Source organism: Corythoichthys intestinalis, chromosome 2, assembly GCF_030265065.1.
Source record: "Corythoichthys intestinalis isolate RoL2023-P3 chromosome 2, ASM3026506v1, whole genome shotgun sequence".
Taxonomy (NCBI): domain Eukaryota; kingdom Metazoa; phylum Chordata; class Actinopteri; order Syngnathiformes; family Syngnathidae; genus Corythoichthys; species Corythoichthys intestinalis.
Genome location: NC_080396.1, coordinates 37,863,148 through 37,886,310, shown reverse-complemented (window position 1 = coordinate 37,886,310; position 23,163 = coordinate 37,863,148). Strand labels below are relative to the sequence as shown.

Sequence of the window (23,163 nt, the reverse complement as noted above, 5' to 3'; positions counted from 1 at the left end):
GGATGGATGGAACGGATCATAATTATTCACAAGTCGTTAGAGGGGGAAAAATGAATTGGCTGTTTTGTGATGTCAATGTTCAGAGATGCAGGTCGATGAGATCCGCCCGGATTTCCTAAAGGCTCTGGATGTTGTGGGGCTGTCGTGGCTGACACGCCTCTACAGCGTCACGTGGACTTCAAGGACAGTGCCTCTGGATTGGCAGACCGGGGTGGAGGGGGACCAGAGGGTGTGTTCCAATTATAGAGGGATCACACTCCTCAGCCTCCCTGGCAAAGTCTATTCAGGGGTGCTGGAGAGGAGGGTCCGCCGAGAAGTCGAATCTCAGGATTAAGGAGGAGCAGTGTGGTTTTCATCCCGGCTGTAGAACAGTGGACCAGCTCTACACCCTTGGCAGGGTCCTCGAGGGTGTATGAGAGTTCGCCCAACCAGTCTACATTTGTTTTGTGGATCTGGAGAAGGCGTTTGACCGTGTGCCTCGGGGCATCCTGTGGGAGGTGCTCCGGTAGTACGGGGTGCCGAGCCCCTTGGTAAGGCCTGTTCGGTCCCTGTACGACCGGTGTCAGCGTTTAGTCTGCATTGCCAGCAGTAAGTCAAATTTGTTCCTAGTGAGGGTTGGACTCCGCCAAGGCTGCCTTTTGTCACCACTGTGAAGTATTGGGGTGGGTCAGTGATGCTGTGGGGCTGTTTCGCTTCCAAAGGCCCTGGGAACTTTGTTAGGGTGCATGACATCGTGAATGCTTTGAAATACCAGGACATTTTAAATCAAAATCTGTTGCCCTCTGCCCTAAGCTGAAGATGGGTCGTCACTGGGTCTTTCAGCAAGACAATGACCCTAAGCATATGGCCAAATCTACACAGAAATGGTTCACCAGACACAAAATCAAGCTCCTCCCATGGCCATCTCAGTCCTCAGACCTCAACCCCATTGAAAACCTGTGGGGTGAGCTGAAGAGGAGAGTACAGAGGAGAGGACCCAGGTATCTGGATGACTTAGAGAGATTCTGCAAAGAGGAATGGCTGAAGATCCCTCTTTCTGTCTTTTCCCATCTTGTAAAACATTAACGAGGAAGGTTAGGTGCTGTTTTGTTGGCAAAAGGGGGTTGTACAAAGTATTAACACCAGGGGTGCTAATAATTGTGACACACATTATTTGATGTCAAATAATTATTTCTTTATGTGGGATTTTTTTCCCCACTGAATAAATGCACTTGTATTGAAGGTTGGATTTTTCTCTTTTTTTCGATTAAGGTCCCATATTATTTAGAAAAAAAACATATTAGAAGCTAAAAACACATAATTATTATAAATCCAATAATTATGGAGGGCACTGTATCTTGGGGTCTTGTGCATGAGTGAGGGTAGGAGGGAGCGGGAGATCGACAGGCGGATCGGTGCAGCGTCTGCAGTAATGCGGGCACTGCACCGGTCCGTAGTGGTGAAGAAGGAGCTGAGCCGAAAGGCAGAGCTCTCGATTTACCAGTCGATCTGCATTCCTACCCTTGCCTATGGTCACTAGCTGTGGGTCGTGACAGAAAGAACAAGATCCCGGAAAGAGCGGCCGAAATGAGTTTTCTCCGCAGGGTGTCCGGGCTCTCCCTTAGAGACAGGGTGAGATGCTCGGTCATCCACAAGGGACTCGGCATCTGGTTCGGATGCCTCCTGGACGCCTCGCCGGCCAGGTTTTCCGGGCATGTCCCACCGGCGTGAGGCCTCGGGGACGACCCAGGACATGTTGGAGAGACTATGACTCTCGGCTGGCCTGAGAATGCCTTGGGGTCCCGCCCGAGGAGCTGGTTGAAGTGGTTGGAGAGAGTGAAGTCTGGGCTTCCCTGCTAAAGCTGCTGCCCCCGTGACCCAACCTCAGAGCAAGCGGAAGATGATGGTATAGTATTGTATGTCTTTGTTACTCTTGGGCAGATTTTAGCATTACTTATAAAGTGCAAAACATTTTATCCAAAAATGGGTTTGGAGAAGTGATATTGAAGGAAATATTTAGATAAAGTGTATACCTGGCCTGGTGTTTGTAAACATAGGCCTAGTGCATGCATCAGAAAAATAACCATAAAGTGCCTAACATTGCATTAACGAAAAAATAATTACAGCATTCAAAAATATAAGTCTTGGTGATAAAGCAATACCATTTGTTTGCGTAACGAGCAGGGCCAGTGGCAGGCGTTGTTTTACTGTAAAATCTAGCAGCAGGATGAATATTACAGGTAAATGTAATATTCTGCTCTTGTATTCTGCAGACTGCTTGAATTTCTACAAAAGGCAGTGAAATCAGAAAATTCTGCGACTGCAGATTGCTGGGGGACGAATAGTCCCCCAAACAAACATGGCTGAAAATTGCAACTGGCAGAACACAATTAGGAAGATAGCACTGAGATTGTATGGAAAATTTTGATGCTGTAAAACCACAATTTACCATATACAATTCCTTTAAAAGAGACAACATTCAACATTATTAATTTTAATCGTATTTCAATGTATTCACAATATATAAAACAAATTCCTCAAAGACTATAAATGCAAGTGTCATCAGATATAACAATAAATGTGCACGATAAACAAAAGTGTGAAAAAACATGGTGGATGGGCATTTGGCTCCTTTATATAGGCCAAATTTATAAATACAAGCCAAGAGTGCTAAACCAATGTAAAAATCAATGTTGTGTGGTTATGCTAAACAGAGATACAGGTGACATCTTTCATTTTCTATTCAGTAAAATCTCTACATATAAAATGTGTTCATTGTGTTTTTATTTAACAGTCAATAAAACATATGTATTTAGCAGTTTCAGAGCATTGTGGAGTGAAAAGTTGAAGAATGCAAAGTGACATACAGAGTAAAAGGTCCTGCCTCATCACACTTTCTCAAAGGGGAACAAATGTTTTTCTTTGCCTCTCCTCTCCCTCTTTGTCCTCTGCCCGCTGACACTTCCCCCCCTTTCCTCCTTCGCTTGCCTGTTTTGGGGCCAGGACATCGCAAGTGTCTCTGACGCTGTTTTAGCTCTGGAATTTTCCTCCTCACTCATTGCCCCCTCATCCGACGAGAGTCCATCACATTTGTCTTTGCCAGCATTATGAGCAACGAGACCCTCGGCACCCTGGGGCTTCTTGCCATAACGCCGTTGAAGACGTTCTCTAATCAGAAGGCCCTTCACAAGCAGAGTCCAATTGGAGATCACCCTCTTTTCTCTTTTCTGAAAAATGAAAGTCACAAGGCCATTCAACCAAACAATGAAAAACTCAAATGACACTCCTACAAGGGGACCTCTACACACCTCTTTGTCCCTTTGTTTTTGAAGCTCTTGTTCTTCCTCCCAGGCAGCTCTGAGGATCTCCTCGTGCTCTTCACACACAATGTAACCATCCGTGCTAAAAAACACATTAGAACCAAATTAGTAAGTGTACTATATGCTTTACTATTAATTACTGATGCCAAGATATCTTGTCAAAACACACCAATAATAATATGTCGTTGCTAAACATGAGGAAAAAGGTCTCAATTTATCACATCGCACTTACTAATAGGTTGATCTGCTAAGATTAATACCCTGTCATTCCCCTGCCTTTCTGCGTGCAATTTGTATTTTCTAGCTATTCTGACATTAGTTTTCCCTGGGTACTTTCTTCCATATTCGAAAAACATGCATGTTAAGTCAACTGAAGACTAACCTTTCCACAGATGATAGTATCTATGACTGTACATTCAGTGGGGCAAATAAGTATTTAGTCAACCACTAATTGTGCAAGTTCTCCCACTAGAAAATATTAGTGAGGCCTGTAATTATCAACATGGGTAAACCTCAACCATGAGAACCAGAATGTGAAAAAAACCCAGAAAATTACATCGTTTGATTTTTAAATAATTGATTAGCAAATCATGGTGGAAAATAAGTATTTGGTCTATACTAAAAGTTCATCTCAATACTTTGTTATGTACCCTTTGTTGGCAATAACGGAGGCCAAACGTTTTCTGTAACTCTTTACAAGCTTTTCACACACTGTTGCTGGTATTTTGGCCCATTCCTACATGCAGATCTCCTCTATTGCAGTGATGTTTTGGGGCTGATAACAAGAATGGTGAGCAAAAATCCCAAAACCACACGGGGGGACCTAGTGGACAAGGCTACTATCAGTAACACAATGCGCCGCCAGGGACTCAAATCCTGCACTACCAGACGTGTCCCCCTGCTGAAGAAAGTACTCGTCCAGGCCCATCTGCGGTTCGCTAGAGAGCATTTAAATGATCTGAACTTTTTGGTAGAAACACATGTTCTCTTGTTTAGAGGAAGAATACTGAATTGTCCCATACCCACTGTGAAGCATGGGGGTGGAAACATCATGCTTTGGGGCTGTTTTTCTGCAAAGGGACCAGGACGACAGATCTGTGTAAAGGAAAGAATGAATGGGGCAATGTATCGAGAGATTTTGAGTGAGTGAAAATCTCCTTCTATCAGCAAGGGCATTGAAGATGAGACATGGCTGGGTCTTTCAGCACGACAATGATCCCAAACACACAGCCAGGGCAACAAAGGAGTGGCTTCGTAAGAAGCATTTCAAGGTCCTGGAGTGGCCTAGCCAGTCTCCAGATCTCAACCCCATAGAAAATCTGTGGAGGGAGTTGAAAGTCGGTGTTGCCCAACGACAGACCCAAAACATCACTGCTCTAGAGGAGATCTGCATGGAGGAATGGGCCAAAATACCAGCAACAGTGTGTGAAAAGCTTGTGAAGAGTTACAGAAAACGTTTGGCCTCCGTTATTGCCAACAAAGGGTACATAACAATGTATTGAGATGAACTTTTGGTATTGACCAAATACTTATTTTCCACCTTTATTTGCAAATAAATTATTTAAAAATCAAACAATGTAATTTTCTGTTTTTTTTTTTCTCACATTCTGGCTCTCATGGTTGAGGTTTACCCATGGTGACAATTACAGGCCTCACTAATATTTTCTAGTGGGAGAACTTGCACAATTAGTGGTTGACTAAATACTTATTTGCTCCACTCTACATAGCTTTATCAGCAAACATGTGTGGAACCCTAACAGTTGGATTTGTACTGCTCATCCAAGGGGACATTATTACAAATGCGGAAAGCACATTTTGACTGACAAAAAGCAGAAGCAAAGGTAACTGAGGCCAGACAAGAAGCTTACCATCATTATGAGCCACACACACAACTAAATGCCATCCTTAAGTGAGAACACACACAACTAAATGCCATCCTCAAGTGAGAACAAAGGTAGAAGAGGTTTGAACAGAAAAAAGCAATATGAAAATGTCCCGACCAAACCTCATATTCAAACAGTGTATGGAGAGAGGTGTTTTTTCTACTACGGGTGGGACGATCCACTTTTGTCACGATCCGATCCATATCCCAATACCTGTGTGGCGATCCCATTCGTATTGTGATACTTTATCTTTGGCAACATACTGCCTTTTAAAATTTATTAAAAAAAAAAAAAAAAAAAAAGAGGCATGTATCTCTGTTTAAACTAGATGTCATTTGACATGTGTTCTTTTTTTTTTTTTACATAGAAAAGTGCATTAACTGTTGCAGCAACTATTCATGTGCAAAATATAACAAAAACTGTTTAAAACACTTCACATTTGACACCGAGTCCCGATGTGATACAGAAAAAAAAAATAGTTTAAACTTGTTACTGTACCACTGAATTGTTTTTAAACAATAACGTAGAAAAATACTTGTCTTTATTAAATGCTTCATTAAGTCCACTCAAATCCGCTTACGCTGCTGAGAAGCCGCTCACTTACACACACGCAATGAATTGCCACTCACATTACCGCAGGTGTTTGAACAATCTTAACAATGCGCCGTCTTTCCAGTATTGCGCTCCCAGGCTTCTCTCGCAACATCAAAGCCTCAACAGCTGTCACCCATCGTTAACTTTAACAAGCACTCTTGAGCTCAATGTGGACCAAGAAAAGCAGCAGGACGGAGAGTGATCGGATAGGAACATCTTTAGTATGTTGACTTGTGGCTAGCACTGCGTTGTAGCAGCACATTAGAAGTACCTAAGATATCATTACTCATAAAAAAGTATCGATACTCGGATCGTGACATAAAGGATCGCGATATATTGCCAGGTGATATTTTTTCCCAGCTCTATTTTCTACAGTAAATTTTAAAAAATCGTACACTGCATGTGAATATCCCCCATGGAAATCAAAGCCGGTAACAGCAGGGGCAGCATCCATGTTTAGCTTTTTGGCCACCCGGTGCAGGTTGGAAAGCCTAAGATGAACACAGCCCACTGGCAGCATACAGGCCTTAAACAAGTAGACGTTTCCATAGTCATTGCGGGGAACCTGAAGGCAACAAATAAAAGGATAACAATAAAAGGATGGCATTGGATAAATTACACAGATGATTGAATATGAGTTAAGTTCTTAATTTAGATGAATGTATGACATATTGTATACTTTCCATCTTTTGGCTTTATTCACATTTTGAATAAATAACATTTTCATTACTACAGGGTGACCCAAAAAAAAGTTTACACTCAGTTGACTGCTTGTTTAAAAGCCATTGAAACATATCTAAATGGGTTGTTATGGTTAAGTGATACATTAAGGTCACTCAATGCAGCTGGTAATCTCTCGTCTCTACAATTCCTGTGCTTCTGCTGAAAATTAAGAAAACTTTAGCTGTACCTGAATTGCTGCGTGCCGGTCTGACACCTACTGAGATTGCAGCAAATCTGAGAATATCCAGATGTGCAGTCTACAAAGTTAAAAAGAAGCTGAAAGATACTGGAACAGCCTCACGAAAACCTGGGTCTGGAAGTGACGATCCGTGCGGACCAAAAAGTTGATTGACAAGGTGATATGTGGCCACCCCAGAGTCCAGATCTCAATCCCCTGGATTATAGCATATGGGCAACTGTGGAGGACAGTGCCTGTAAGAAGCCACAAACTTCTGTGGCAGCCTTGGAGAGGTCCATTGTTAGATCTTGGGAAAAGATGACTGCATCCTACATAAAGAAGACCTGTCAAGCATTCCGCAGGCGCCTGGAGGCTGTTGTGACACTTATGGGAGGACACATTGAAAAATAGAGTGTACTGTACATGTTCTTTACAATAATGTATAATTTGTGATTAAATTCTAATTCTAAGCTGAATAAACATGGCATTTAAGTTGTATTATGGCAGTGTAAACTTTTTTTTGGGTCACCCTGTATGTGGCTACCTTTCCATCAACAGCTATAGGGGGTTGATACACCTCCGTCTGCCATTCTCCAAATAAAGCAAGGTCATTTTCATCCTTCTGCTCAGTCATCATCCGAGCCTTACGGGAACGATTAGAGAAGCCTTTCACCATCTGAAATTAAAACAGAATGTTCATACAGTGTTTCATCATCCAAATGAAGTCTGAACAGGATAAACCTGTACATACAGCGTTTTGCACAATAAACCAAAAGCGGCTAAGCATCCCAAAGTGCTTCATTGCAGGCTCTTTAACTTCAATGATCTGTCGACATTTTAACATTTTGAACTCAGTGGCATCTCAGAGAATTCAGAAATCAACCAACCACAAAATTTTACTCATAAAACGTTTCTTACCATTAAAATACAACTCTAGCAAAAGATCTTCCTTTGCAGTGGTGTATTAACTATTCCAAAAACATAAAAAGTTCATAATCAGTGTTGTTAATGTATGGCTAATGTGGCATCTGGTAAACCTTACACTGGGTGGTCTTATTAATTTTTTGAATATCACATCATCAATGAAAATAATAAATATTTGACAATATTAAAATAAATTCTGAAATCCTCTCACTTTGTATGGTAGCTCTCCAATTCTGACCGTCCGTGCTTCTTTCAGCCACGTGTCTTTTGAGTGTAGTGTGTGCACACAGTTTCTAGCAAAAAAGAACAATGATATTTAGTAAAATTTGCCTCTTGAATATGAAACTGTGTTAGTGGCTTGGCAGAAATTGCAAAAGTAACAATATAGTAAAAAGCAAATAACATCCAAATTAAAAATGTTACAATTAATGCAGAATTTCAGTGAATGTTTACCAGTGAAGAATACAATGCCTTAAAGGGAAAGATATGATTTGGATAAAGTTCATCCCAGCATAGGGAACCTTATTTAACAATTGAAAAAAAAATCCTGATGTGTAATAGTGGAGAAAAAAAAAATATATATAATAGGCAATAATTCCACAAAGTATGCAAAATAACCGTTGTCAAGCATTTTTAAATGCCAGTACTATTTTAGCCAATTTGATGCAAGTATCTCAGATTGTCCCGCCTACTCCTAACACACTGGCTACCCACTGCGCAATTCGCCGTCTATGGCTTGAAAGAACCAAGGAAGTGAAACAGGTTTGTCTGACGGCGCTAGTGTAGGTGTTCTTTCCAGGCTGTGTATGGGGCATACGGGCATGTGCATACATAAATTACATTTCTGGACTTTTCACCCCCCAAAACATCCCCCCTATTAAAGTCACACCCTTCACCCTTCCTATTAATGTAATGGCGTACTGACACATTCCGGTGACGCATGACGTGGTTCCAGTTTGGCTCGTTTGCTGTTAAAAAAAGAAAAAGGTGTTTATGAAGCTCTTAAAAACAACCAACAAAGTGCGATCACGAGCATCATGAGCTTATTGTTTTATCGAAAAGGGGTTTGAGTCTCAGGTGGTAAAAGACAGAAACTAAAGTATGTACCTATTATCTCATTTCGAATGAACATTTGTTCATTCGAAATCAGAGCATTCGCTGTCATTCTGTCCGATTTACGGGGCATTCACAGGTCACTTGCTGTTCATTTCCTGTTGAGTTTGAGTCACTGCCTATTCATTTTGGGTGATTCCAAGCTGTTCTGTAACTCAAAATAAACAGGAAGTGACCCATAAAATACCCCAAAATCAACAGGAAGTAACTGAAAATCAACAGGTAAATGACGTTAAACGGCCCAAAATGACAAGCCATAGACGTTCAATCTGTTTGAAGTGGGAGGGATGGCCGCCCTCCCAGTGGATTGGACGTCTGCTAGTGATAAACTCATTCCAATTCACAGCAGAAGCTTGTTTTTCCTTGTATTAGCTGTTTGTAGATTATCCTAGATGATTTCCTGACCAATGTATCAATATTCGTTGTGTCGCCATATCGTCAAATCATCGTTATCGTGAGCTTTGTATCGCAAATCGTATCGTGAGGTACCAAGAGGTTCCAACTCCTAATTACCACCATCTACTGGGTTGACAGTTTGGCAAGAGATCAGGCAGTTACAAACTACAATAAGGAGTAGTTCTAAAAGACATTTATGCTGTTGTATTGTGTTCATAGTGCTCCATACACCTTTCTGTAAGTTTATCTCCTGTTAATGTCGATCATGTGTCTTCTGTTGTACATTGGGTTATATGCAGGGGTGCACATAATTTTTTTGCCCAGGTTCTCAGAGGAGGACCTGGAGATGTGACTTGGTCCTCATTGAGCTTGAGAGCCGACCCCCCTGATGCGATAAATTTATGACAAGCTTTACTTAGAGCCAATTAACTTTAATTAATTATATTAACAATTAATGCTTGATTAACATCAACTGGCACAACAAAATTGCCATTACTTTGAAGTGAAATGTAAAGAAATAAGAAGCACCAATTCAAAATAAAGGGCATTATGCGGCTCCCACATTAACTCCAAGCCTTTTTAAAAGTGGGATATCCTCCTCATAAGACCTCATTGAACGTGCATGTTTAGCTTTGTAAAATGCGAGCAAAAACACGTTTGTCAGTGCATGTCGCTGTTCATTACCTTTATTCCGCCACTTGTCCATAGGGCGAGGGGGGTCCTGTTTGACATCGATAGTTTGCTTAATTGCCACATGCTCTCTGTTTTTTTCGTGCTTTTCAAAGTTTGGATGGCTGAAATTCTTTGACCCTACATAAAATGCGCTGCTCTTATCGGCGACATTGGGATTCTCACGGCACATTTTGTACAACATTTCCGTGCGAGCATCATTTGCTTCTAGCCATGGTACCTCCTGTAGCCACTTTTCAGCAAAAGTCCTTTTTTTCAGTAGCTCCGGTGACGTCTCTGTCGTCTGTCTGTCTTTTGATGGGGGTGGGGGAACACGGAAGTAATTTAGTGATGGCCAAATGAAGCCTCATGAAGCAATGAAGCTTTGGAGCCAATTGGTTTGCACATGTAGCAAAGCTTCATGGTGCTTCATTTACCCTATGGCGCCATCAAGTGGTCTAGAAGCCCAAGAGGTCAACATTGTTAAGAATTCAATGGCTATTTGCTTAAGACAAAGATATGAATGTGCTTGTGTTAGTAATTTAGTATGTGAACAAAATACAACAAGTGCTAAGGGTAATTTGTTATTCATTTTTATTTAGAAATAATAGCTTTCCCACAGTGGCTGGCTTTAAACAGTTTCTTTTTTTTGGGAAAATATTTCACCAGCTTTAGAAAATATTCTTTCACGAGGTACAAATGAAGCTGGGGTGCAGAGACATGTGAGTGCCAGTTTATATAAATTTGGGTAGGTATTCTTTTGTGCCTCCCAGTACACTAATGGATTGTTCATTCTGTTAATGTTTGGTTCAGATAGGTACACACACACACTCACATTTATATTAAAGTAGTTTTTCTCCCTTACCTTATTGAAAGCAATCAAAATGTTCCCATACAGGGGAGGATCGCTCTTTTCGCGCAGGTTCCATCGCAAGCAAAGGACAAGGCTCGAAAAAAGATTGCACTGGTTGCACTGTTGCGCACAGATGTAACAAGTACAGGAGCCCGAAATCCACAAAATGTGAGATAACAGGCGATCGCCATTGCGTTTTGCAACCAATTTATACCGTAGTCTGTCCTGTTTTTGCAATGTGCGCCAAACGTTGGATCACTTCCGAAGCACTCACGAGATTCAGCCGGCTGCCGGCCGACGGCGAGGCTTCCCACGTCATCATTTCCGGGTTTTGCCGAAATGAAGGGAGCCTCGCTACAAGCTTCGTGGAAACCCCCCTCCCATTACTCGACACAAGCTTCGGAACCTCGGCTCATTTCGTCCCATCACTAAAGTAATTACTCAGTGTGGCCTGCCTCTTCAAAATTTTGAGAAGTTATTTTCTCGTGTCCGCCGCAAATACAGTGGTCAGCCATCGGTACGCAAAAGCGTATGGAAGCTGTTGAGGGCCTGCGCATTTGTCTACGTCCAGTACGCATGCGCGCATGCGGACCACTTATGTGCACCCCTGGTTATATGTGTACATATAGTTGCAGTATATTGTATTAGTCTTGTATTGATTGTTCTGGATTCATGTATTTGGTTGAATGTTAGTATTATATTCTAAGTAGCTGTGTTTCTTATGCCTCAGGGTTCTGTCATCTATGTTAGTAAAAGGAAATTCCAAATTGACATGGGGGAGTATTTCTTCACAATTAGCCTGTGTTGAAATTTGCACTTTGCACAGAATACTACGGTATCGGCAGCGTTAGCACATGTATAGAGGATTAGATGCGAAATGACTCTATGGCGTTAGCAAACAGTTGCCCTCTTTCAGCAGTTTTCACCTCCGTTAAAATCAACAGTGCCAAAAGATCTTCAAATTATAATCAATAGAAGAATTTTTACTAGTGCTTTATCGTAGCTCCCAGCTAAGGTACATGTACGGCAAAAGAAAATGTGTAAGTATTTTCTCCGTGAGCTTTTGAAAAATAAACATCTTTATGAAAGTGCACTCCTGTGGTAAGAAACTTCATCACATTCAAGTTGAAAGACTGATATTTATATATAAGTTAAAAAAAATAGCCCTGTGAGAAGTTCATATAATCCATAAATGTCAAATTAATTGTATTGATAACAATTAAAAAAATAAATAAATAAAATAATCATAATAAATAAGAATTAGTTTTCAATTTATATAATTTTAAAAATCATCCAGAAGTTAAGACATTAATACAAACTAATGCATTTTTTAACCCTGCCTCTTAAAAGAATCGGAACCTTTCAGAACCGGACTCGAAACATGGAATTGGAACCGGAATCATTCAATTTCAAACGATGCCCATAGTTCTAAGAAATTCTTGATTTTTATATTGACATTCTTTGAGCAACCATTTTTTACATTAAGGTCATTTATACCAACTCTTGTCTGTCCCTTTAAGATGTCTACAATTCAACATGTCTCAAAACTTTTTCTCACCTGGAGTACACAGGCTCCCCTCGGCAGTATCCAAGTACCGCAGCTGTGTTGGGATAGATGGCTTCATACTTGAGAAGGTGCCTCTTTAAGGCATACAGTGGGTGGTTTTTATACTCGCCAATGGAGATTGGCAAGGGCTTTTTAAGCAGCTTCTTCTGCATCTGAATGGGCAAAAAAATTGACGTAGTTCAAATCCCCCTAAAATGATTTTTCGTTCGTTAAAAGCTAACCTCCTTATCTTCCTTAACGTCCTGCTCATCTTTTGGTTTCAGAAATGGCTGCAGCGTCTCCTCCCACCACTCTTCCTCCACTCGCCTCTTTCTGGTTGACGTCATCCAGGTGGAGTCATACTTACGGCCCAGGTCCTTCACAAAGCCGTCTCCATCCACGCCTACAACATACGTGATTGGCCGTGTTGCATTCTGGGAGCAGAGGTGAGGCGCTCCCACCCCATGCACAACATCCACACACACCCAAGTGGATGTTTTATCGATAAACACCTCCAGCCACTCATCAGCTCCAACGCCATTGTTCTTTTTCACGTTCGGTCTCTTTGATATACTGCTCGACAATTCTTTGTCTTTGTCTTCATGAGTCTCCTCTTCTTTCGTTTTACTGCTTGTTTTCTTCTGGCCTGTATTGGTTCTGTCATTTTTATTATCTTTGATTTTGCTCCGTTCTTTAACTTTCAATCTTTTGACAGGTTTAGTCCCCGTCTCTGAATCTTCGCTGTCCTCCTCAGTAGACACGTGAAACTCATCATCACTAAGTTCTTCCTCATGCTCACTGTTGCTCTCTTCCTTGTAGCTGACTTTTGAGGCAATGCTGCGTCGTTTGGAGTTCTTGGGTCTTGGGCCTCCTGGCGCTGCGATCTTCTCGTCCCCATCTTCCTCCTCCTCCTCAAGTGCTTTTCTCTTCACTTTTTTCCGGTCCCTGCCTTTGACACTAATTTCTCTTTCGGCTGGCCTCTTAGAGACTGGAGAGACTTTCTGTCGCGGTGACTTAGTCTTGGATGATCCCTGGCTTTGGTTTGTATTTGCTGGCAAGACAGAGGAAGATGTTGCTGCTTTGCCCTGGTGTCAAGACAAATTTAAACAAAAGTATTCAATTTCAGTGGCATGGTAATCAGAAGCAGCTCATCAATAAAGAGTGCCACCGTCATCAAGATTTTAGAGAAAAAGTATAAAAACTCCAAGCATAAATTAAGTAATTAAAACTGGGGATGTCCCGATCGTATATTTTTGCACAAGAGTCCAAGTCTGAGTCACCTGATTTTGAGAATCTGCCAATAGAGTCCCGATCCGATACGGAAAAAAAAAGTCTTTTGCTTTTAATTGACTTTTTAGTAAAAAAAAAATATATAGATTTTTTGAAAAATTAAACCCAAATTCCGATCCTCTGAATCCTCTGTAAAAGCACCACAAACTTTGTAATATACAAAAAACATGACAAGACAGAATTCAACAACATCTGTAACAATCTCAAATACTGTACTTTTAAAATTAATGGTAGGCCATTAATTCTGTCGTGCATTACCACCCACTACCACTCCCTGCTGACGGATTTCGGTCACTACGACGGAGAACTTTAAGCCATGAGCAATATTAAGACTGTTCCTAATGAGGATAAGTGGTATATAAAACAGATGGAAGGCCTATTTACAATCATTGTACGGTATAAAATGGTGATGTTACCTTAGCTGGTGGAGGTTTGAGGGGAATGGGTTGCAGAGAAAGAACCAAGCGGCAAAATAGCTGCAGAGACCTCAGGATCAACAAGAAGAGCTACAGGAAACACAAGAGCAACATACCAACATTGTTCCTACAAAACAATCATTCAGCTGCACTTGTGAGGGTGCATTACATGGGTCATCTCCTGGTGGTTCTTTGCAGAGATGCTGGCAAAACGTCTTTCCAGCAGAGCACGAGGATTTGGCCGCTCCTCATAGGGAAGACTTGGGTTAAGGGTAAAAGTTGCTTGAAACCTTGGATGTGCAATGAAAGAAAAACAGCCCTTTACTCAACACTTGTAAACATTTTAATGGTATACCTGCTTTTTGTTTATTAGAAATTAAAGGCAACAGAAGTTATAAACATGATTAGAGCTGTCCCGACTAGTCGACATAGTCGACGTCATCGATGACGTAAATCCGTCGACGAGCACAACATCCCGTCGACGGTTAATGAAGGGTTAAAAAAATATATGCGTGGAAAGTTAAAATGTCGGATGCTCTGTTTGCAAGCGGGGGAAGCGGCACAAAGCCAAAAAAAGCGCACCAGAGTGTCCAAAACATTGCCTTATTTCAAAGAAACAAAGGAGAGTACACTCTTCTGTCCTGTCTCTTCAATGCCAAGCTTGGCTGCACGTCGGCCGTGAATAAACACCTCAAGCGCCTTCACGCAGTTTGTAATTTTTTTTTTTTCATTTTTTGTACACCAGAGGGTGCTGTCGCCTTACTAAATAATAATGTTTCATTGACAATGGGCCTATAAGTGCTATTAGTATTGTTCTTAATGCTAATTGAAAGGTTTATTTCATGTTATGGTTTATTTTATGGTATAGAAAATTAGGTTAAAATAAGGTTAAAAGGTTATAAATATATACAGTATATAGAGTGATTGCACTCAAGGGAGAGATTGTCAATGATAAGGTAATAAGGTAAAGGCAATTCATATAGGCAATTCATTGATATATAAATAAGGTTTAAAAGGAAAAAGGTGAAAAGTTTTTGTTAATTTCTAATTGTGTTGCTTTATTTGTGTGTACCGTAGCTCTTACAGTGTGTTTACATCAAGGATGGAATAAAAGTTGTAAACCATCAGTTTAAGAGACCATCTTTTCAATCGGGATGCTACACTAGTTAATTCTATCAGCATTTGAACTCATTGTTTATTTGTGATTTATTATTGTTATTTACGTGTTTATTTGTACTTTAATAAGTAATTTGAGTGTTCCAATATGTTTTTTGTGAATTGATAAGCGTCAACAAAAATTTCATTGCTAAATTAGTTTAAAAAAAAAAAAAAAAAAAAAATTAATTATTAGATTAGTCGACTAATCGTAAAAATAGTCGGCTGACTAATCGGGAGAAAATTAGTCGTTTGGGACAGCCCTAAACATGATGATTCAAAGCAATAATAAGCATTTTTTTATTTTTGAATTTGTGAGGAAATTAAGATGAGATCTTCATTACTTAAGTTGTCATCAGTTATCTAAAGCAGGGGTCCCCAACCTTTTTTGCACCACGGACCGGTGTGATTTGGGTCTTTTTCTTCATAGACCAGTGTTCTGGCAAATTTTGCAGCCTTACAAAATTTTGCTCCCAAAGCTTATGTGGTGGTGAAAAAAGCCCTCTTTTATATTCAGTTGGACTCTAAATGTCATCCAACGGTGCTAATAAAACTATTTACATCATAATCATACATGTGCAACACGAAAATGGCGTGAATTAATGCTTAACGACGCCGCAAAGTCATTAAGTAAGAGAGCTGCGTGCAGTTGTTTTGTGCAGATAACATGGCAATCGTAAGTTAATATTCCTTTCTTTAAAGAAAGTTTGCAGTGTGTACTTTGGAATCGCTGCATTCGCGGTCATTTTTAATGTTACGCGCATGCCAAATTTGTCAGAACACCGGCATTGTGTGGCAGAAAAACACAGCAAATATAAAATAACATTTGTTTTAGCCCCGTCGTGTTAAGTGTATGGGAAAATACAACTCACTCGCTGAATCAGTGGGAGGCCTGAGCTTGTTTTGTTAAGACGAGATGGTCCCGAGATGGGAGAGTGAGAGAAGCTCGCTTCACAAAGATACGATGTTGGAAATTGTAGCACAGTTTTCATTGCTCTCCTTGCGATGTCAGGATATTCCAAAATGACTTTAATCCAGAACCTCGGTAGAGTTGTTGTCTCAAATGTACGTTTAAGGTCGCTGTGATTTGCGATCTTTACAAGCTGATATTCCTGTTGCACAGATATGCTCAAATCACTCGGTTTATTCACATACGGGTCACGAATCCACTCCTTCGCAGTTCGTTGGTCTTAAGTGATTGGGAAGTAGCATAAATTTTGTTTTCTTCGAGGTCGCAGGCTCATCTTCTGGCTCGTCAGGTGCCCTTTTCCCCATAAAAAAATCTGTCCAAAGAGGTCTGTTTTTCAGTCATTCTAGTGTGGGGGGCTAATCATTTCCAGGAACAAATGTGATGCTCCCGCTATACGTCATACATTATCGAGGACAAGCGCACATAGATATACAAAACATGATGGTAAATGGACAGTACTTATACAGCGCATTTATCTGCATGGTTACCATGCCCAAAGCGCTTTACATTAGCACACATTTACCTATTCACCTACACATTCACACACCAATGGGGCTGCTGCCATGCAAGGCGCTGTCAATCCACTGGAGGCAAATCAGGGTTCAGTGCCTTGCCCAAGGGCACTTCGACAGTGGGCAGTCGTAGCCGGGAATCGAACCACTGACCCTTCGGTCCAAGGACAAATCCAGCTACCAACTGCGCCACGGCCGTCCGATGTACTGCTAGCAGTCCAATCAATGGATTTCTATGACGACTAGGCATGTGCCGGTTACCGGTTTCACGGTTTACCGTGGTGTGAAAAAGTCGCGGTTTCAAAACCACTAAAATTTTCCGTCAGACCGTAGTACGGTATTCGCTATTTTTCATGTGTCAAAAATGCAGCCAGAAGTGGCTTGGCGCGGCAGCGCTCACCCCCTTCCGTTTGCTGCTGTGTGTGAAAGTGACGCTATCGGCTAGACAGCCAGTGAACCCAAAAACAAATACTCCAAACATAAGGCGTACTTTTCTTCAATTTATTGAGCTCTCAAATCGTGGTAAGTGGAATATACAAAATGAATACATTTAAAACGTTGTACAATTGTATTTTTCCATGTGTGAGTAGCTTCAACAGATTAGCACCATGAAAAAGTTCGCCAAAAACAAAACACACATTTTCCTTTCAAATTCAATATACAAACTAACTAAAAGCTTACAAAGACGAATGTTAGCCTAGGCTTAGCTGGGAGAGCAACTTCATCGAGTGTTACAGCCGCAGAGTGAGAAAACAAGCTTGATTCGCTTGAATGAAGGGGAAAAGGGGATAGCATCAGAGATCGCTAATTGCGAAAGATGGTCTTGCCCTAAGCACAAATCCACGTTCACTGGATCAAGGAGAGGTCTCACTCCCAATGTTTTTTTTTTGTTTGTTTAGATGAAACCTTTCCACAACAATATTTACACTTTAAACTAACTTATACATTTTTAACTAACTTATAAACTTATGAATTCTTTGTTTTTTAACACATAGGCATGACAGCTTGTAGACTAGAGCTGACACAGTGGCTGAAAATGGCGAAACTTCCCTTGAGCTTTTACACCTTAAAAAAAAAAGTCATGACGTAGAATTTTTAAAAAATTTATTCAGAAGTGTTTTTACTTTGTTATAGAAATTATTTTGTTCTTGCTCTACTCTTGAGCAACTTGAGCTGTGGCTGTGGGTATAGTCTATAAGCTATATTTATTTTAATTTTATTTAAAATATTAGTTTTTTTTTTTGATAAGTTATTTTAACAATATATTCATGTTCCAATTTGCAACTATTTTCTGAAAAATAAAAAAAAATTCTGTGCAATGGAAAAAAAATATTTTTTTAACCCACACATCTCAAAATAACATATTTTGGAGCTATAATTGCAATACCGTGATACCGCAAAACTGCGGTATTTTTGCCCACGTTATCGTACCGTCAAAATCTCATACAGGCACATGCCTAATGACGACATTCTATTCTGTAGTATTATATCTAGAGTAGACGGGGATATTGGTGTGTTAAGGGGCATACGCCAAAGTTAATTTGGCCAGAATGCAGTCGTTAATAAATTAATATTTCTGTGCGGCCCGGTAGCAAATGCGCCACTGACCGGTCCCGGTCTGCGGCTCGGCAGTTGGAGACCCCTGATCTAAAGTGGGCTTTAATAGACACTGTATGGTTAATGTGTACACACCATTTCAGGAGCCCAGACAGGTAGTTTCCGTCTCTGCGTTCATGGACAACCGCAAGAAAATGAGCTGGCAGCATCGATAAAGCAACAGCCATCAGATCAGGTTCACTGCACAGGCGGTTCCGGAACATCCCACTGGCTAACAGACACATGAGGTGCACCTGAGCGAGCATAAGAATAACCCCAAAACAACCAATAAATAATGTACAAAGGACACCTGAAAGCTTCCAAGAAATGTGTGTGTATGTGTGTGGAGGGGGGGGTGTACGCGGTCACCTTGTGTGTGTCTATTAGCAAGTCCTTCTTGTAGCGATTCATCATCCGTCTCAGATACATCTCAAACTCTGCAGCCTTCTTCTGCCTGGAAAATGACAAATGATGATTAGTCACAGTAACAATTATGTACTGTATTAAAATGAAAATAAATAAAGACATTTTTTTAGTATAAATGACCTTCATGTAAAAGATGATTTTTTTTTTTTTTTTTACAACTATAACCGAGAAAATAATAAAATAGAAAATTAAACACTCCTAGGTGCTGATATTTTGGAACGAATTAGTCAGATACAGCCAAGTTTTTTTGTTTTGTTGGAGGTAATTTACGGACTGTCAGCCACGATGTAAGAATGCCAGAGAAGGCTGCGGGAATGAAATGCTTTAGTTCAGGACATAAGTCTTTTCTCAAATTATGTATTGGATGCCACAGAGGTTGCAGGGTGCCGTCTAACAAGTGAGCCAAGTCGACTATTGAATTTAGCACCTTCATTGGGAGAGGAATAAGCGGAATCGAGCAAAAAATCAAGTTGAGGACGAATCATTTATCATACTTACATATTTACTGTATATTATATACCATTATATATGAAAGACAAATATTGTCATGTTTGTGCAAAACTTTAGTGATGTTAGCAGGGAAACATCACAAACATGCTGATAAGACTTGAACACAGGTATAAGAAGCTAAAATAAAATAGGCGCAGACTCCCTTAAGGTACTATGCCTCTTTAGTAGGGCTGTCAAAATTATCGCGTTAACGCGCGGTAATTACTTTTTTAAATTAATCACGTTAAATATTTGACCCAATTAAAGCAATGCCTCGCTCAAACAGATTAAAATGACAGCACAGTGCAATGTTACTTGTTACTTGTGTTTTTTGGAGTTTTGTCGCCCTCTGCTGGCGCTTTGGTGCGACTGATTTTATGAGTTTCAGCACCATGAGTGAGCATTGTGTAATTATTGACATCAACAATGGCAAGCTACTAGTTTATTTTTTGATTGAAAATTTAACAATTTTTTTTTAAATGAAAACTTTAAGAGGGGTTTTAAAATAAAATTTCTATAACTTGTACTAACATTTATCTTTTAAGAACTACAAGTCTTTTTATCCATGGATCGCTTTAACAGAATGTCAATAATGTTAATGCTATCTTGTTGATTTATTGTTATAATAAACACATACAGTACTTATGTACCGTATGTTGAATGTATATATCCATCTCGTGTCTTATCTTTCCATTCCAACAATAATTTACAGAAAAATATGGCATATTTTATAGATGGTTTGAATTGCCATTAATTACAATTAATTTTTAAGCTGTAATTAACTCGATTAGAAATTTTAATCGTTTGACAGCCCTACAGTCTTTAGGTGTCGCATCCTTTTTTTTCCCCATTGAGGATACAAATGAAGCCTTTGGTGGGGGAAAATGGATCACCGCATAGCAGCTTTTTTTTCCCTCCTTGCTTGTTGCCTTTCTTTGCTCTTAATATTGTATTTACCCTCATGCGTAAAGCTAAAAGCGGAACACTGTGGTCAATGACAGTGCCTACTCCTTTTCTTGAAGTCGTTTATCCGAGTAAAATCCTTGTATGAAACGATTACATATACATTACATGACTGCAGCACAACTGCAAAGCAGCGGACTGGGAGCACCATACAGCCACACCAAATGAAAGTATACCAAGCTGGACCAATCGAAATGAGTAGGACAAAAAAATTATTCTCCTTTTCAGATATCATTTTTGTTTGAGCAAAATCAGTGTGTACGCGACTATAGAAATGACGACTTTGCAACATTGCAATGGCCTATTAAAATTTGGATGTATCTGATGTCACGAGCGATGGAAGACTCTTCAAAACATTCGCATTTGATTGGCTACACTTCTGGCATTTAAAAATGGCTGCTCACTGCAATTTAACCTACTTCCTGATAATACAGGCTTAAAAAAAAAAGTCAAAGTCTCTGAACAACTACTGCGAGTGTTGCATTATGACAAACCTCTTGAGTTCTTGTGTGCTCCAAAATAACTGCATCCTTAGAGTTTTGTTTTACCGTTCCAAAACTTACTTTGTGAGAAAGCTTTTTTTCCATGTAAATACCAATTGTTGTCAAAAGAACACCTTTGGTTCCACTACAGACGAACTATTTAAGTGAAACCATGGATTCTTCGACATCTCTGATGCATGGATGTTTACACATCTCGGCTTCTACTAGTACCGACAAAGATTAATCAGATTTCATCCAAAACACTGGGGATTTTATACATGAATAGGGTTCCATACAGTGCTATGTACCAGAACAATAGAACAATTTTAAAAAGAATGGATATCCATTGTTTGCTATGACGAGAGGATGCTATGCTTGCATCGAATGGCAATTTTCACCAACACTCAGATGAATTTATTGCCGACAAAGGCTCAGTCCAATGCTTGATGCCATTACAGCAGAACAGTTTAAGGCTACCATAGCGACTTTTATGAGGACTTCATCTGCTGCAAGTAAAGTGCTCAAGGTAAATTGGATTTGATTTTTCTTCTTTGAAAATGTAGTTGTTTTTCTGGTTTCAGGCTGCCTGACTTCTGGTGTCTGGCCCCTTCCACAGGCCACTGCATGCAGAGGATGCACTAGGCATGTTGATGTTAATTTTGTAAATAAACATTCTTGAGCAGTCAAATGTTCTGTGTAACATCTCTTTTTAAATACCCCATATTAAAGGGACTATACGGGATTTTTTTTTTTTGCGTTAATTTAAACTTTTCTACTTCACGCATGCTCCACTAATTCCACTGATGAGCACATAGAGCACTGACATTTTAACTGAGACTGGCCCAAAAGCACTTTTTATTACCTTCAATAAAGAGCAATAAAGAGGGTTCCGGTTGACCACTCTGGGTGAACACGTGCCTTTCCCTGTACACCGAGCCTCCGCCTAATCGCGGCTTGGCAAAAACACTTTACTACCACACTTAAGATTTGCTGTTAACTGTTTTTGTTTCTGGCACTATTTGATGGGCCAAATTCTCGTTGCTTTATGTCCATCCTCGAACAATGCACGAGCGGCAGTTACTAAAGACCGGAGGTGGCAGTCACGGGTGAAAAAGTGATAAACTGTATAGTCCCTATAAGACATGGACACATGCGGCTTGTGGCTTATAGTCAGGTGTGGTGTATATAAGGATTTTTTTTTAATTCAGTGAAATTTGGGCCGTGCTGCTTATAATCAAGTGCATTATATAGTGCAGAAATTATGGTACTTACTTTTTTCTCACTTCTGGGGTCTCAATTTCTATCTCTACAGGCTGAGAGGGTAGGACTGGTTCTGGGGTTTCTGCTGTACTCAGAGGCTCAGCCAGTTCTCATAAAACACAAACATGTTTTAATTGAAAGACAAGGACAAGTCAACCCAACATTTTGGCTTGTAATCACCTTCCACTTCCTCCCAATCATCCTCCTCTTCCTCACTCTCTTCTTCTTCCATTTTGATGTCTGTCACTGGAGCTACAGAGCTTGTCATTTTATCATTATTGCGATTGCTGCATGTGTCCTCCATCTTCAGCGGTGGCCCAAAGTGTTTGCTGATGATGATGCCGGGGGACTTCCTCGGTGTGACATTCCCAACTCCTGGGTCTGAGATTGAACGTGGCTTTTGAATGACCCTCCTAGTGAGCGTCTCTTCTTCTGGACTGGCATCACCTGGTATGATAGGATAAAGAAGAGCTTTGGACTGAGGAACGGGTTGATTGGGGACAGAGAGAGAGAAATCACAGAAGACAGAAAGAACAGAGCAAAAATAGCAGAGAACATACACGGCATAACAAACAGTACAACGACATAACAGTGTCGTAATATCATTAACATATGAGATGGAATTGCATCAGTATATTGTGGATGGTGCTACACCCTTGAGCATTAACCAGGGAATGCTACCTACGGGTAAGTGGTGGCATTGGCTATACACAGCCAAACATCTTGTGCATAATTTGAGTGTAAATCACATTTAAGTCCATGCTTAAGGATCAGTATAACGATAAATATTGTGACGTGATTGTATGGCACTTTCTATTGACAGTGTATCAGTAGTGTCACCAAAACAAAACAGCACGATTAGAAGGTAAGATACGTGATACATAATCTGAAATTCTTATGTAACAGTGTTGTTTGTAAGGCATTACCTGCAACTTTTGTCTCAGCTTTCACTTTTCTCCCTCTACTTTTTGCCTTCATCACCTGCTTCAGATTCTTTGTACCGACATCTGTCTGCTTACATCCACTCCTCTTTGCCATACTGCTTTTGTTTGTATCCGACTTTTTATACTTTACTGAAGTTTTCTAATCATAGCGGAGCAAGCGTAATTCCCCGCGTAAATTTAAGACTTCAATGTCACGAAAAAGAAGTTATCTAACATTCCCAACCCACTTTGATTACACTCCAAAAGACACCATTCGTGAGGGAGCCTGGAGGCGGTTTATTGCGTTACATCCGGTTACCGCCCTCCTCATAGTCATCTTCTTCGTCTACATTTTCCACTACTGTATTTTGCGTGCGCTACTAGTGGCGATACTATGAATTACATCACTGTCAAATTTAAAGTCCTTTTTTGTACGTAGTTTAACGATTTGTTCAGGCGAAATTACCAGAGTCACAAAGTAATGTTTTAAATGTGATTCTTTT

At 40.3% G+C, this 23,163-nt stretch overlaps 1 protein-coding gene across 3 annotated transcripts; it reads right to left on the bottom strand.

Moving 5' to 3' along the window:
* Positions 1-2,484: 2,484 nt before the first annotated feature.
* Positions 2,485-22,970, bottom strand: xpc (xeroderma pigmentosum, complementation group C). Of its 3 annotated transcripts, XM_057830605.1 has the most exons (14): positions 22,664-22,970; positions 21,918-22,184; positions 21,750-21,846; positions 18,487-18,571; positions 18,214-18,371; positions 14,054-14,174; positions 13,885-13,974; positions 12,421-13,263; positions 12,191-12,351; positions 7,813-7,894; positions 7,222-7,353; positions 6,172-6,341; positions 3,288-3,381; positions 2,485-3,206 (listed from the first exon to the last, which is right to left on the bottom strand). In XM_057830605.1, the coding sequence occupies exons 1-14, from the start codon at positions 22,773-22,775 to the stop codon at positions 2,868-2,870; spliced, it is 2,751 nt and encodes a 916-aa protein (XP_057686588.1). In that variant the 5' UTR covers positions 22,776-22,970; the 3' UTR covers positions 2,485-2,867. The 3 variants fall into 3 exon arrangements, with proteins under 3 accessions (XP_057686588.1, XP_057686590.1, XP_057686591.1); XM_057830607.1 differs by lacking the exons at positions 2,485-3,206; positions 3,288-3,381; positions 6,172-6,341 and adding an exon at positions 6,353-7,061 and having other exon boundaries at positions 7,207-7,353; XM_057830608.1 differs by lacking the exons at positions 2,485-3,206; positions 3,288-3,381; positions 6,172-6,341 and adding an exon at positions 6,765-7,006.
* Between the last annotated feature and the right edge of the window lie 193 nt (positions 22,971-23,163).